At 37.7% G+C, this 15,717-nt stretch overlaps 1 protein-coding gene across 2 annotated transcripts in view; it reads left to right on the forward strand.

Moving 5' to 3' along the window:
- IA-2 (tyrosine phosphatase IA-2) overlaps nt 1-15,717 on the forward strand; it is a 321,090-nt gene that overhangs the window by 279,103 nt on the left and 26,270 nt on the right. For both annotated transcript variants that reach the window (XM_090160120.1, XM_090160121.1), the window contains exon 13: nt 10,594-10,785. In XM_090160120.1, the coding sequence (XP_090016246.1) occupies nt 10,594-10,785 (192 nt within the window). The remainder of the gene's footprint in view (nt 1-10,593; nt 10,786-15,717) is intronic.

The following is a 15,717-nucleotide window of genomic DNA, read 5'->3' on the forward strand; positions in this document are numbered from 1 at the left end:
CTTATTTGAAAGGAATATATTTAAAACTACTCCTTTTTTTAAACTTAGAAATGTATCCAGTATTATTTCCGTTATCTTCGGTTAAAGTAATTGCTAAAGTTTCGTCTTCATTTTAATTATATACGCATGGATATCTTGGCTTAGCTTACCTCGTCCGTTTTGCCCCAAGTATATAATTAATGAAACATTTAACTCGAGGCAGTTTGCAAAAGGGCGTAATTTTCCAGTCAAAACACGTAATCGTACAGCGTAGCACGTCTTCAAATTTACCACTTGTATTACTCTGTAAGGATATATACTAATCATCGTATGAAATTTTCGGAAGGAATTTCGCTGACTTTTCCAAATTTCCCATTTTTGTAGAGGTAAAATCTGGCAAAATATTTAATATTAATTTTTAATACATCTTTCAAAAATTTATTTGCCTATTTTTAGGGACCATTTTCAAAATCGCTGACTGTTTGGAAACATTTTTAAAATCTCCAAATTTTCCCTGATTTTTGGGGACATTTTCAAATTCCCTGATTTTTAGGGCCATTTTAAAATTCCATGACGTTTTGGGGACATTTTCAAATTCCATGACGTTACCCTCACTTTTTGGGGATAATTTTAAATTCCTTGACTTTTCCCTGACTTTTCTTTAGACTTTTTGGGGACATTTTCAAATTCCCTGACATTTACCGGACATATTAGGGTTATTTTAAAATTCCCTGACTTTTCGCCTGACCTTAAGGGCATTATCAAATACCCTCACTTTTGGGGAATATTTTGAAATTCCTTGACTTTTCCCTGACTTTTTGGGGACATTTTGAAATTCCTTGACTTTTCCTTGATTTTTTTAAGGTTTTCTAGGTCGTTTACGAACCCTGATCTACATTTTTCCTACGAAGTAGTTTTAGCTGATCAATAAAATCATGAAATTTTCCCTGCACTATTTTTTATTCTAAATCGTATTTTGAAAAATCAGCGGGATCCTGTATACCGGGCTCCCAGCGATTTTTTTTTAAATATTATAGGAATTATAGGAAATTTCATAGAAAATATAGGAATTTATAGGAACATTTTTAGCCAAAATATAGGAATTTATAGGAACATTTTTAGCCAAAAAATAGGAATTTATAGGAACATTTTAGCTAAAAATAGGAATTTATACGAACAATTTTGAAAAAATAAGAAATTATAGGAGTGTATTGAAATTATAGGAATTTATAGGAACTCTGGGAGCCCAACCGTTGAGGGTTTCGGGAACACCGGACCTAAGCCAGAGCTAAGCTCTTTTTAGAAGGCAAATTTTTCCCAAACGTTGAGCCTGTTTTCTAATACATTATTTTTAAAATTATAGGAATTTCTGGATATAGCTATAGAAAAACTATAAAATTTCGAAAGAATAGGAATTTATGGGAACAGTTTTGAGAAAATAGGAATTTATAGGAACAATTTTGAGAAAATAGGAAATTATGGGAACAGTTTGGAGAAAATAGGAATTTATAGGAACAATTTTGAAAAAATAGGAATTTATGGGAACAGTTTTGAGAAAATAGGAATTTATAGGAACAATTTTGAGAAAATAGGAATTTATAGGAACAATTTTGAGAAAATAGGAATTTATAGGAACAATTTTGAGAAAATAGGAATTTATAGGAACAATTTTGAGAAAATTGGAAATTATAGGAATTATAGGAACTCTGGGAGCCCTGTGTATAGAGAATATTATTATCGTGTATGGAAACGGATACTTATCTCGTAGGAGATATATTACGTACTTCTGGTGATACTAAATGCCTAACTAGTTGATGCTCTTCGATGGAATGGGATAGAGACGGCGATATCTATATTTCAAACTCCGCGGATATGAGAGCGCTCGCTGGAGTGGCTTAGCCGAAAGTGGCCAGTGTCGCCAGTCTGGGATACTCGTAAAAATGATGAACGTTTCTCGCTAAATCGTGTTTTCCTCTCATTTTTTCCCTCGTGGATTCGGGCCTATCCAAGCTCTTCCCATCTTAGAAACTTTAATATTGTAATATGTATGAAACCCCGTCGTAGATAAAAAAGAAGAAGCCTATATTTTCTCAAGCAGCGAGAAAAAGGCTCCTTCGCGAGATGATATCTTTATGGTCTGGTCCCCATACTGAAGGAAGTTTCCGCCATCTTTCAATTTCTAGTCGCCAACTGGTCTAAGACATTAGGATGAAAACAGCCTCGCGTTCTGCCATTTAATGATCAAACAAATTACCGCTATTCGCGTACGTCAAGTCGACGAGTAACCTTTCCACGCGCAGACTTTCTTGGCCACAACGAGGTTTAATTCATTCGGGAAAACCTCGTTGACGTTGCAACGGGGGATGCTTAACTTCATCTTTATTTTACGACAAGGAAAAAGTTGCGTCTATAGACGAAAAAAATCTTGAACCAGAGGGCGGAAAAAACCTATTCTTTAAGACGAAACTAGGGTCTATATGAAGGATGGCTTCAACGTCTCGACGATGAATCTCCAACTAAATTTATTGAGGCTTTGCGTGGAGTTCAAAGTTGGTGAGAGATGGATTTCGGTTTAGTCTTCTTCGCTCGTTCTTTTTAAGCCTTTGTCAATCGTTTAATTCCGTGCTTTCATTTTTACATATATTTACTCGGAGATATTCTATAGACAAGACCTTTGCAACTGACATTGCAAAAAATTCGAGAGCTTTGTTTCAATTATTTAGCATAGAAAGCGGGAAGCAATTTTATTAAGTGCTTTCTTTAAAACTGCAGGAGCTATATTAAGCATTATGTATGCGTTATTTATACGGGTTTCCTTTATGACTTCTGAAGCCAAAAATTGCCCCGAGGCACGTTTCGTTTCTAAGTAGGTCAAAAATAGGTTAAGCGCCTGTAAAAGTATTCCACACGCGGCGCTTCGGTGTACAGGGAGTAGTCACCCACCAGGCGGCGTAAACCAAAAGAAAGTTTTAGACTGGGCGATTCTTATAATAAAAACCTTAATTTATATTACAATTTAAAATATAATGCAATTGTAAATAGTAACGTTTAATTATTCGTATATTTTTATATAAATTTTAGCAAACACTCAATTCGTTTTTTCCTAATTACCATAAATATTCGCGACCGAAACGAGTCTAGGCGGCGTAACGACGCAAGCTTCTCCGAGTTAGCACCTATGATCTAGCGTCTGCTACAGACAAATTAAAAATACATAAGAATGTTTTTTTCTTACATAAACTTATCGAAATATAAGCAAACGATGCAAAAATTATATTAAAATGCAAGTACCATATTATTCATAAAGTCAAATTAAAAACTAATAGGGTCTGCTTTAGCCGCTACTTATCTAGGTTTCAATGGCGAACCAAAGAGGGCGTAGCGATAGTTTTCGGTCGCGAATTACCTTTCAAATACGAAACCCCAAATAATAAAAGTATGGACGGGGTTATAATGGAAACCACCATAATTTAAATTTTACAAAGCCATTTCGGGCATATACGTACGTTTTGGCTGGAAGAGATAGTCTAAGCCTTGGTACGATCTACGAGCCTAGGCTTAGCGGAGGGAAAAGGAGGGTGGCTGTTATACGTAAGCATTCCTTACGGCGGCCGGGCGTACAAAATCTCCGGTAGCGTATTCCGTTTCAAATAGCAGGCAGCAGGTGACACCCGATCGCTTCCTAGTCATCAGACTGATTGGGAAACCCTATCTTCCTCTTTTCTATTATTGTCATTGAAACCCTCTCCTTAAGCCTCGGTCTAGAATGCGCCATGGCATCCCTTACTAATGAAGCCAAGGCTCCGTCTCTCCCTCCTTACCCCAAGCTGAGATTGAAAACCTATCGGTTCTTTGTATTAGAAACGAACTCTCGATTCCTCTCCCCGTCCGTATCCCCCCCCCCCCCCCCCACCGTCGTTCTTATATCCCTAGCGTGGCTCTTTAATTAAAAATACTTCCTTTCTTCATAAGCCTCGGCGTCGACGAGCGCGCGCGCCCCGAGTTACTCCGTGAAGAGTAAAGGGAGACCGTCGCCCCATCTTACGTCGTTTCCTCGTACCATTTTTTATACACTATCGTTCGGAAGTTATCCAAGAAATGCCATACCACCGGATCGTCACTCGCGATACTATACATCTACTTGACTCGGGGGAAACTACGCCTTACAGCGTATTGTTGTAAAATTTAGCATCCGGGCTTCCTATTTTGCTTCGACGCTGTACAGTAGGGCTGGGCGAACAACCGGAGAGTAGTAACAGTATCGCTCTAGCCTCGACCGGGCGTTCGATTGGACAGCGCTTCGTCTATAGCGCTATAGAGGAATGACTGGAAGCTATAGCGATGGGTAACGTAAGATTAATGAGACTGGCCTCCGCGTAGGTTAGTTCGGCTTATTTTTCAAGTATTTCTTACTAAGATTAATACGTATCGCTTTACCAGTTCGCGAGACCCGGGGTCCTAACCTCTCTTCGTTGTTTTTCTCGACATTGTTTTGTCCCTTATAAAGTCCCAAAGATACACGAGCCGATTATTGAGTTGATGAATTATAATTTTTTTGGTTTCGTATTTAGTGACATAGGTGGAAGCACCTCCTTTAGCGACGATACTTTTATTTTTGTTTTCCTGTCTGGTATTTAGTGACATAGGTGGCAGCACCTCCTTTAGCGACGATACTTTTATTTTTGTTTTCCTGTCTGGTATTTAGTGACATAGGTGGCAGCACCTCCTTTAAGGATGGTACTTTTATTTTAGTGTTTCTGTTTTGTATTTAGTGACATAGGTGGCAGCACCTCCTAAGTGACAATACTTTTATTTAGTGTTTCTATTTCGTATTTAGTTATATAGGTGGCAGCACCTCCTTTAAGGATGGTACTTTTATTGTTTCTGTTTCGTGTTTAGTGATATAGCTGGCAGCACCTCCTTAGTGACAATAGTTTTATTTGTGTTTCTGTTTGGTATTTAAGGATATAGGTGGCAGCACGTCCTTAGCGACAATACTTTTATTTGTGTTTCTGTTTTGTATTTAAGGGGAAATTCGACCGTGATAGTCATTCTATCCAAGTATAAATAAAGTAACATTCTTGGTCAAATTAATAAATTTTATTACATATTTAAAAACGGCTCTGCTTTGGAGTAGATAAATAATTCGACGTTTCTGAATCCATTTCGTAAAGAAAACATTTCAATTCAGTACAATATATAAGCGGCTTTAATAAGTCTCTGCTCTGATACATAGCAACGTTTTATCTGACTTTTATGAATTATTAATGGAAAAATTTCTATTCGCGACCGATAACTATCGCTACGCCCCCTTTGGTTCGCCATTGAAACCTAGATAGGTAACGGCTAAAGCAGACGCTATTAGTTTTTCCTCATCGTTATTCGTAAATGTAACTTAATAAATAATGATACTTGCATTTTAACATAATTTTTGCATCGTTTGCATATATTTTGATAAGTTTATTTAAAAAAAAAGTTGTTATGACTTTTTAATTTGTCTATATCAGACGCTAGATCATAGGCGCAACCTCGGAGGAGCTAGCACCGTTACGCCACCTAGACTCGTTTCGGTCGAGAAGACAATGCCCGATATTTTTGCGCAAACTATACGGAATGTTTTAACCCAATGAGGACTGGGAGATAAATCTACGTCATCACTTCCTCCCCCCCTTTAATACAAAGCTAAGCTTAAGTACTAGATACCCCCTAGCAGCATTCTTTGTCTAAACAGTAAGCTCGTAAAAGGAACTGGTGTACAATGGATCAAAATGTTTATCGCGTACGTCAAAGCTCCCTCTAGTCGCCGGCAGGTTAATTATTTCGATCCTTATTTATTGAGCAGCGGGAGTCTTCCCCCCTAAATAGTTCCTCGTTTCGAACGTAGAGGGCGGGCTGTTCTTGTCAATAATATCGGTGGATTTCTGCTGAGGGCTTATTTTGTCCGCCTCTGCTGGACGTTGAAATATGAATCGAGAAGGACAGATTGGAATGTTCATTCACGTGCGGAAAAGCCAATAATTATGTTACAAAATAATCCGTTCTTTGCCGAACACGCGTTGCACGTTGCTACCTCAGATTATTGGATAAAGAACTTATCCTAGAAAATAGTCTAATCAATATTAAGAAGGTTAAGTTTTATCCTGGCGTAAATGCGATCTGTGTCTAAGAATAGTTAATTTTGAAAGATGTGCGGAAAAACATTAAAACATACTTGAATCGAAATTCATTGCAATTAATTTTATAAAATTTTCGGTGAACAGTCATGTAAAATTTTTCTAATTATCGGAAATTTTAAGTCTAATAAAAATAAGTTCTTGTTATTTTTTAAAGATTTCATTTGATAACACAATGCTAATTTTAGTAAAATAATTAAATTTATTTAAATAAATTAAATGTAGTATGAACTATATCAAAAATTATCTGCTAAATCGCTCTATGGCTTGTGACTAGCGCCATTCCGCCTAGCTTCTGTTAAACCTGGTGACAGAAATGATCCCAATAAACATCATCAGATTGATGTTTTTATTTATGTTTGAACATTTAAATCAAAATTAATGGTCGTTATTCATATTTCCCTCAAGCGGCGGTTTTCGGAAGCTTGCGTTTGGAACATGGTGAAGCAGACACTATCTTAACAGGGTTGCCATGCATTCTTCCGTTTTAAATTATTTATTTCACATCGAAAATGTATGGCAACCCTGTTCGCGAGCGACTGATTAACAGGGTTGCCATGCATTCTTCCGTTTTAAATTATTTATTTCACATCGAAAATGTATGGCAACCCTGTTTTCAAGCGACTGATTAACAGGGCTGCCATACATTTGTGTTGTAAAATAAATAATTTAGAACGGAAAAATGCATGGCAACACGCTTAAATAGCAAGTTTACGAAAACCGCCGCTTGAGGGAAATAGGAATAACGCCCATTAAATCTAAGAAAGCTGGCAGGTTTGTGCTTTCTTCACAAAACAGTACCGTAAATAAACCCTTTGATAAGAACAACGTCATGAATACGTCATCATAGTCTCAATCCTTGTCGTCAATAAGGCCCGCCAATTCATCGTCCTAATATTTAATTTTAAAGCCGATAGATGGCGATACGAATGTCGAGAACCGCTTTGAGTTATTGTCCTACTCTAGCTGCGAAAAAGCACGAAATTAAGAAGGGAGTGGCAAGGAAACGAGGTCCGGTTCCTTAAAATTTAAATTAAATGAGTGGCTGATTTTAATAGTAGCTCGGTAATGAGCGTCGCTTCAAATCCAACAAAGAGAAACCTCGAAATTGTGCCAGCCAATCGAGATTTAATTAAAAGACATTAGCCAGTGCTAACGACGTTTACTTAAGCTTAGAGAAAATGTTCCAGAGGCGTTTACGCAGATAGACCCGAATCAAGGGGGTCAGCTTAGCCCTCCTTCCACGCCGTTCCGATTTATCCTCTCCACGCGTATAATTATCGCTAAATCTAATTTTAAATCAAATATCAGCTATTCGAAGCGTAATACTCCATCGCTTTGTCCGTCTAAAATCCCCCTTAGAGGCGCGGAGTATTATCCCCGGCGCACGCTACGAAACGTAGTTCTACAATATCCGCGCAATAATAATTACACGATTCTCGAATCTTCCCAAAACCCTAATAACGAACAATGAAAACTAAACACGGAACCGAATATTGTTTCGTCACACAGGCCTTGGCTTAAGCCTCGTTTCGTTTCTATACTCTTTGGAAACGCGTCGAGCGACAACCTGTTTATATTAATAGTAAATTCAGGCGGTCTTCCATCCCTCCTGGACCGCCGCCATAGTCCGGGCCTTTGACAATGCCAAGTTTAGGCGTCTTAGGCCAACCACTCTACCCTCTCATTCCCTGTTCGTCTTTGAAATTTCAGCGCGTATACATCTACAAAAGGTATATATATATATATATATATATATATATATATATATATATATATAAACGCGAAGGGGTTTGTGCCCTTAGGGACCCAGAAGAAGTACGGTGTATTAGAGTTATTACTTACGAGGGGAGAAACGCTGGTAGGCCTCTTGTCCGAGGCTTAGAAGGATTGGTGTGGGGGGAGAGCCTCCCGATTATTGGGAACTTCGACTTATACGAAATTTAGCGGGTCTACAGACACCAGACGAGATCCTCCCCCTTACGTTTCGTTAGTAAAGGCTTCTAAAGGCTTAAGACTTAAGCCGGGGGCGCGTTACTCGCTAATTTAGGTCAAAACCGTGGATTGAGTAAAGTTTACGAGCGATAACTAGGGACAAAATCCCCCGGTTGCTATAACAATTTTTCCCTTTGAAATGTTCCCCGTCTTGCTTGCTAGATGGCGTTACGTGGTTTACAGCTAGGACTAATTACCCGGTTGTTGACATACTCGTAATAGCAATTTGGTTCCCGCGAATTTTCTGCCGCTTCGATTGCCTCCGAAACGACGGAAAGAGGTGGAGATTTTGGTAGATGGGCCCGGCTCCTCTGGGGCCTGTTCCCCCGATCCCAGGACGAGGCCGTATAGGTCGCCTTTTGATCGTGACGACGTTCCGCTCTTTCCGCGAACAAGTACAGCCCGCCATCTAGTTTCATAGTCGCTAAACCTCCCACTTTTCCCCGCTAGTATTTCTTTGAAAATTATTTTTGTACTCTACTCTGTTTGTCCCTCGAGACAATCTTGATTTCCAATTATGAATTTTCCCTTTGGCTTTCTTAATTATTTTATATTTGGTTTGTAGGTTTTATGTACCGCGTGATGGCGTTATGTACGTCGCGTTTGTCGAGTACTTGTTATTATTCTCTGGCTAACTTGTTTGCTATTAATTAAGAGTACCAGTAATATCTCTCTTTGGAAATTTTTTAATTTATTTTCAAGCCAATGGTGGCTTTAATGTTACTAGTAACTCGATGGCTCAATAGATGGCAGTGTATTAGATCCCATTGGTTGACCATGGACCAAAAATCTAAGGGGACTCGCGGTTTCGGCTTTAAAAGCACATATTAATACTGGGAATAGGAAAATCACTGGTAATTTTAGTTCAATGTGGACAATGCTGTCGCTGAAGTTGATTTCCGGCGTATTTTTGTAGAGAATCTGAGTGTGCACTTTCAATTTTCACAAAACGGTGCCGTTGTTGACAGTTAAATAATGAGGATTAGTAAGTTTAAGACCTTTGATTTTTGAAATTGGTTCTTTAAAAGTGTAAGTAATCGTAATTAACCATTGTGTTAAGTAAAAATAACCAGTAAGCCGCGTATGGCTGAGGTTTTTTAATCAAATTCACTGGAATCCATTTCATTTCTAAATTTAAATTTTTTTAAAGAACTAAACCTAACTTTCTCGCACGTACTGTCGCCTAAGCCCCGAAAGTCTCTCGCAGTGATAGTTGAACAGAATTTTGAGGCGCTTCAAAGCGGCTGGTGTACCCCAGTAAGACTTCCGATTTAGGCCACGCCTACCGTGTCAAAATATCTGGAATAGTGAGTCCCCTTAGATTCTTAGTCCATGGACTGACCAAGCTTTTTATACCGTCTTTAATGACCGAGGCTTAAGATAAAATTTTGTTTCATAAATTACAATAAATTTCTTTGTGTTTATCGACATATATTTTAGTAGATTAACTATTATTTTAAAGAATCATAAAGTTTTCTTCACCAGGTAAAATGATAAATCGGAGCTTATTTTTGGGTGATAAAATTAAAATGTGCCGCTACGATAGGGGGCGCTATTTACGGGGTCTTTTTGGTGTAATGCAGGAAAACATCCAATGAGTTTTATTTGGAGCAGCCACTTGCTTTAAATATTTATTTTCATATATTTTAACACAGTTAAATTGGATTTGGATAGGTGTATTATTGTTCGGAATAAGGCGAATGCAAATTGCTACGCCCCCTATTGGAAAATGGGTTTTATATTTAACGTTAATAAATTTTTGACAACATCGTTGATTAATTGTGGCGCCATCTACGGTAGTTTTGTAGAAACTTGAGAAAACATTGTTAATTGAAACGCTTTCAAAAGTAAAAATATCACTTTCCAATTTATGTTGTCAAAAACATTTTTCGTTGCCATGGCAAAACCGTTGCCCATTGAATAAATTCCGTCGAGTTTGAACGAAATCGGTGTGTAACACCTCGGGTCGTCTCCTTGTTAGTTTGACAAGATTTTGATGAATTACTGAATTGGAACATAAAAATCACGCTTTCATTCGAGTAAGACAAAACCAAAACCATTCAATTCAGGAAAAATTTTAATTTCTGGATAAAGAACTTTAAGTTCTGTATGCCATTTACACTTTAAATTATTAAAGGATAGTTAAAGTGTTTTAGCAACTAAGTTAAAACTGTTTATTTGAGGGTTTTTATAATTAAAATTACCATTCCCTAATTATTTATAATTATTGCTTTTAACCTCTAGTATAAGTTCAGACAATTTACCACTGTGTCATATGGCTTTTGACATATATCTCGCTGCTTATTGGTTTGCTGTGCTTGAAAATTATAGTCACTTTAGAAAAATGTAGCATCATTAAAATTATGTGTTCCGTGTGTTTTATTATAAAATTAAAGTTGTAAAAATAAATGTTAATGTTTTGAATTTTCTGAATCTTTCGTAACAGACTCAATTCGAAGTGATCCGCAAAGACAATTCCGACCACAAACTTTTCATCTTGACCTTCGTGCTCTGTGGCTGTTTGGTCGGAGTTCTGATCGCCGTTTCTGTCGTCTACGTCGTGCGTCATCATTCCAGGTCGAAGCAGAAACTGCAGAGCATCGCCCACCCAGAGACAGATTCGAGTCAAGACTATCAGGTACACTACGAACCACTTACAAAATATTCAACTCTCCCACCTGATTTAAAGGCATTAGAAGTCGCTAGATGACTTGGACCTAAGGTGGTGCCTTGGGTATTATTTTAAAGGGGAACGGCCAAGCTTTTCCAAATATGGCCTTATTTCCGTATCAAAAGATTAACAAGACGTTCAATATACTAACACGTACCTTTTTTGTCTCTAAAAAATAGCTTTTGGCCCAAAAGGGTTGAAACGAAAAATAACGCCAGGTGTTTGAGTTTGAATTTTCGCCGCCATCTTAGGGGCTGCCGCCAGCGCCCCTAACCCCGTATGAGCGATTTGCGAACTATCCTAACTTTTAAATTCGCGCAATTTAGGCTTAGGTCTCTTATAACTGGAACGCGCCGCGCGTGCAAAACATATTTTTCGCGTCTTCAGCAGCGCGCGCTTTTACGTTGTTTTTCCGTCTCACCGACATCTCACCAGGTGTCGCGGCGAACGCGCGCTTTTCGATTTCCCGAAATTTCTTTATTTTATTAAAAATTAACCACTCATTATTTTTTTATGCGGTTTTCGCCATAAATTTTAGTTTTTAATGGGCTATAGGGCTATCTAACTGGTTAAAGCTTGACCGTTCCCCTTTAAGCCTTGGTACAATCATTTATATTTACGAATAATATTATATTATGATAATAATAATTACCGTAACAAATTTGGGAATTGCAGAACATTTTACTATATGTAAATTTCATCAGTGGTGGGGGCCCATAGGTCAGTCCCTAGTAGGCATAGTCCTTAATCCGGCACTACCACGAGGTACGGAAAGCTATTAATTTATAACCGAGATAAGTTACGTTAAGAAATCGAAACGCGTGTTATTGGACGTTTTTTCGATTTAGTGCATGTTCCCTTTAAACATTTCGAAGGTCGCTACGGGATGGGTGTAAAAGGGGGGGGGGGGTTAAAGGTGTCCTCGTCCTCGTCCGAGAAGCGAAACAATCTCGTGAAAGGCGGGAATGGCAATATTTTGGTCCCAAGGTGTACAATTTCGCCATGGTCAATCCATCATTTTGAGTGGCTCTTCTAAAACGTAATAGCGGAAAGACTCCCATTTTGACGGTCGCAGCGAGGTCCGCCTCCCCCTTGCGCCCTAGCATCATCCTGGTCTCTTCCCTTTCCTCTCCATCCTTTTAGGCGGCTCTCCTCTTCGATCCCTGGATAGTGTGTTACTCTTCCTTCTATATAGTCTCTTCTCGGATATTGGCTTTCCCTCGAAATCTTTTTACTGTCCAATATTTCCGAACGATACGCGGAGACAGTTAAGGGTCGAGTTCGCGCTGCTTCTCCATATCGGACGACTTTCGGATTTTACAATATACATAGTTTGCATCCCTACGTCATCAATGACGCAGTTCCAAGTATAGATATAAGAACCAAGAATAAATATTTAATTTGAGCAAGAATGAACGGTTCTTTGCCGCCATTTTTCTGGTGTAGATTTCTTAGTAAAACGGGAGGGTTAACAATCGTCTGTTTGCGGATTTTAATTATTTTCAAATGATTAAGGAATTATTTTCACGTTAAAAATGGTTATCTGCCTGGTTAAAAATTGTTCGAGTAGTTCAATTACCAATGGAGAGAGAAAATTGTTTATTTTATTCGATAGTGAAGGTAATTGTAAAAAGGATGACCGCAAAGGCCTAACTTTGATAAGCTTTGTTAACTTCTTTTCGTAGATATTTCTGTCGTAATTTGATATTTTATTTAAATAACCTGGCCTTAGAATCTTATCTGGCTTTGTTTAGGGCCCATTTAAAATTTTAAAGCATAAATCTAATACGTTTTGTAGCTTTGACGAGATTACCAACAAAATGGCTACCTATTTAGTAGCTACGCGCGAAATGGTTTGAATTTTTGATCGCCCCTCCCTTCGGTGCAAACTATGTATAGACCTTTCCATAAAATATTTCTACGTGCTTTCACTGTTTTTTCTACTTCACCCACCACCAATTTCGCTAAAACTAAACAAAAGCTGTACTTTTTTTGCATTTTCCGGTAAGATTTCCCCAAATATTTTACACGGAGCTCGGGTTAGGCTTACAAAAGGAGATTACCCGAGGTGTTACACACCGATTTTGTTCAAACTCGGGGGATTGGTAGACCTTCGTGTAACTTGAAAAATCCTAAAGGGAATTTATTCAATGGGCAACCGTTTTGCCATGGCAACGAAAAATGTGTTTGACAACAACAAATTTAAATTTTCCCATTGAAAATAACATGGGATTCTGACCGATTCCTAGAGCCCCCCTGTGAAAAAATTTAACCAATTTCAAAATTTCAAAAATGCCAAAAATAGAAAAAATAGATAAAAATTTACAAAAAAAACATCAAAACCTTTTTCGTTGCCATGGCAAAACGGTTGCCCATTGAATAAATTCCCTTTAGGATTTTTCAAGTTACATGAAGGTCTACCAATCCCCCGAGTTTGAACAAAATCGGTGGGTTACACTTCGGGATGTCTCCTTGTTAGTGACTTCGGAGTTCAAACTGATTTTAATTTATTTTCGATACTAAATAAATTAAATATTATTGCAATACTCATATCAACTCTGTGAAAATATTGTTAATACTTAGATATTTATTAGCTAGTATTTTATGATAAACTACTGTGGCTCTAAATGAAATGTGAAGCCTTAGTTTACAAGGCTATAAACATCAACTGTTAAACATCACCGAAACCGCGCTACATTTTTCGTTATTTGAAATATTTATATCATCTCCTTTTATGACTAGTTAAGTAAACGAAATACTTTTATACTTTAAGCATTTGATATAACAAATTTATTAAAGAGGAATTGTCACCAAAACCAAAATTTACGAGGTTTTTTTACAGAATGATAGAAAATATATTAATGATTATGTCACTGAAATTTTATAATTATTGGAAAAGTATTTAAAAAGTTACTCTACTTTTTCCGCAACCTACATCAAACGGCTCCAAAAATTTCAGAAATCGCGGTTGTACCTACGTGCAGCGCCAAAAGAATAATTTGAGAAAGGGTGGCGTGTAAGGCATTTTAAAAACACGATAAACTTTAATCTACTAATATAATTCGGTTAAATAGCCAAGGATAATATCTTAGCAGACGACAGTTCCGACCGAAGAACGATAAAACCGGGGGAAATAATATTTCGTTCACGAGATGGCGCTGCAGGTTTTGAGATTCTCGAGTCGGGGGGGATAAAACACGAAATTTGGTTGCTAATAATAAATGAAATACTGGAAATATTAACATGAAATTTTTTGTATAACCATTTTCGGACGTCCTCTATCCATTAAAATGGTTTTAACCAATTTTAGGGTGGTGACAATTCCCCTTTAATATCACGTATATTAATTTTAATCCGCCGTGTTTTGTAAATACTTACACTCGGTAGCAGGCGACATTCCTAGCTCAAGGGTCGAGCGAGGGTAAAAACAAGAAGTAATATATATATACAGGGTGGAAGCTAGGAGCAACAAACACAACACCCCACACAAGGAGAACGCAACCCGTCAAAATTCGTTGATTTTTTTGTGTACGTTTTTCATTGGCTAGACGCTTTAGCGCCTCATGCCGTCGGAAGGGGAAAATTCGGAAAATTGTCTTCCCCCGCCCGTAAAACGTTCAGCGTAAAGGCTCGTGACGCTCGTCCAATGAAATTTGTACACAACACTTCGTTAGCGTGTTTAAAGGCTAGCTGCGTTCTCCTTGTGTTTGTTGCTCCTAGGTGGAAGCCTCAGTCGTGGCCCAGCCTCGGTACTTCTCCTAGTACACCCGAGTGCTGCGGGAGGAACACTTCTACAGGCGCTGGTAGGCCAAAAATATACCAATGGGAGAATTGTTTGCCTCAGTCGTGGTCCAGCCTCGGTACTTTTCCTAGTCTAAAAATAGAACAATTGGAGAATTAGAAGCGCATCTTACAAATGCTTTTTCGGGCGATTGGATAAAGATGCCCTTATAATTACCCCATTGGTCTATTTGTGGAATACAAGCGCCTGTAGAAGTGTTCGACCCGCAGCACTCGGGTATACTAGGAGAAGTACCGAGGCTGGACCACGGCTGAGGCTTCCATCCTGAATAACGTTGATCTAAATCAACCTTGCCAAAACAGTTTTCCTTCCACCTCTTACCGTAACGAACATTTTATGGAAAGGTCTATTGAATAGATTTCAAACTCAAGTCTGGCGCGAGGTTACCGAATTCCCACAACAATTTATTCGAATTTAAAAATCGACACTAACACATTCTAATTTAGTAAAAATTAGTACTACATAATTTGCGTAATTATTCGAATTAGTATTATGTCTAAATAGTTCATTGCAAATTCTAAGAATATCTTTATATACGACTTTTTATGACGTCATAAGGTTTACTGCAGTGTGGCCAGACCAAATTATAGCAGTTGCGTGTAAAAAATTTAACATTTTTTTAAAATATAATTTAATTAATTATTTTTACGAAAAGCTCATAAAATAAATAATTAAAGACGGGAATTCACCGTTGGTTCAACATTAACTTCTTTCTTCGTGAAAGTATCCCTTTAAGAAACTATTACTCTATAAATTGAGGATGTAAAATTTCACATTTACCTATTTCCCTTAAATTAAGTTAAGTGGTTGCGCTTTAGTATATAATGCGAAAGTATAAAAAAGATACAAATAATTTTTAATCCTAGGTTTTATATTACTTTGAAAGTATTATAAAGAGCTTTAACAAAATGGTATAACGTTCAATGTCTACTTAGACCGTTTGGCTAAGCTTGGCTTAAACTTTTCAGTAAATAAATTCCTTATTAGGTTGAAACCCGACCCTGTCTACAAATACCTACCAAATTGATTTTTTTTTTGCTCGCGCGCGCGTGACAAAACAAACTGAAGAATTGGTCTCCCATATTTTTTTTTGAGAA

Source organism: Leiobunum rupestre, chromosome 10 (genome assembly GCF_980474605.1).
Source record: "Leiobunum rupestre chromosome 10, qqLeiRupe1.1.hap1, whole genome shotgun sequence".
Taxonomy (NCBI): Eukaryota; Metazoa; Arthropoda; class Arachnida; order Opiliones; family Sclerosomatidae; genus Leiobunum; species Leiobunum rupestre.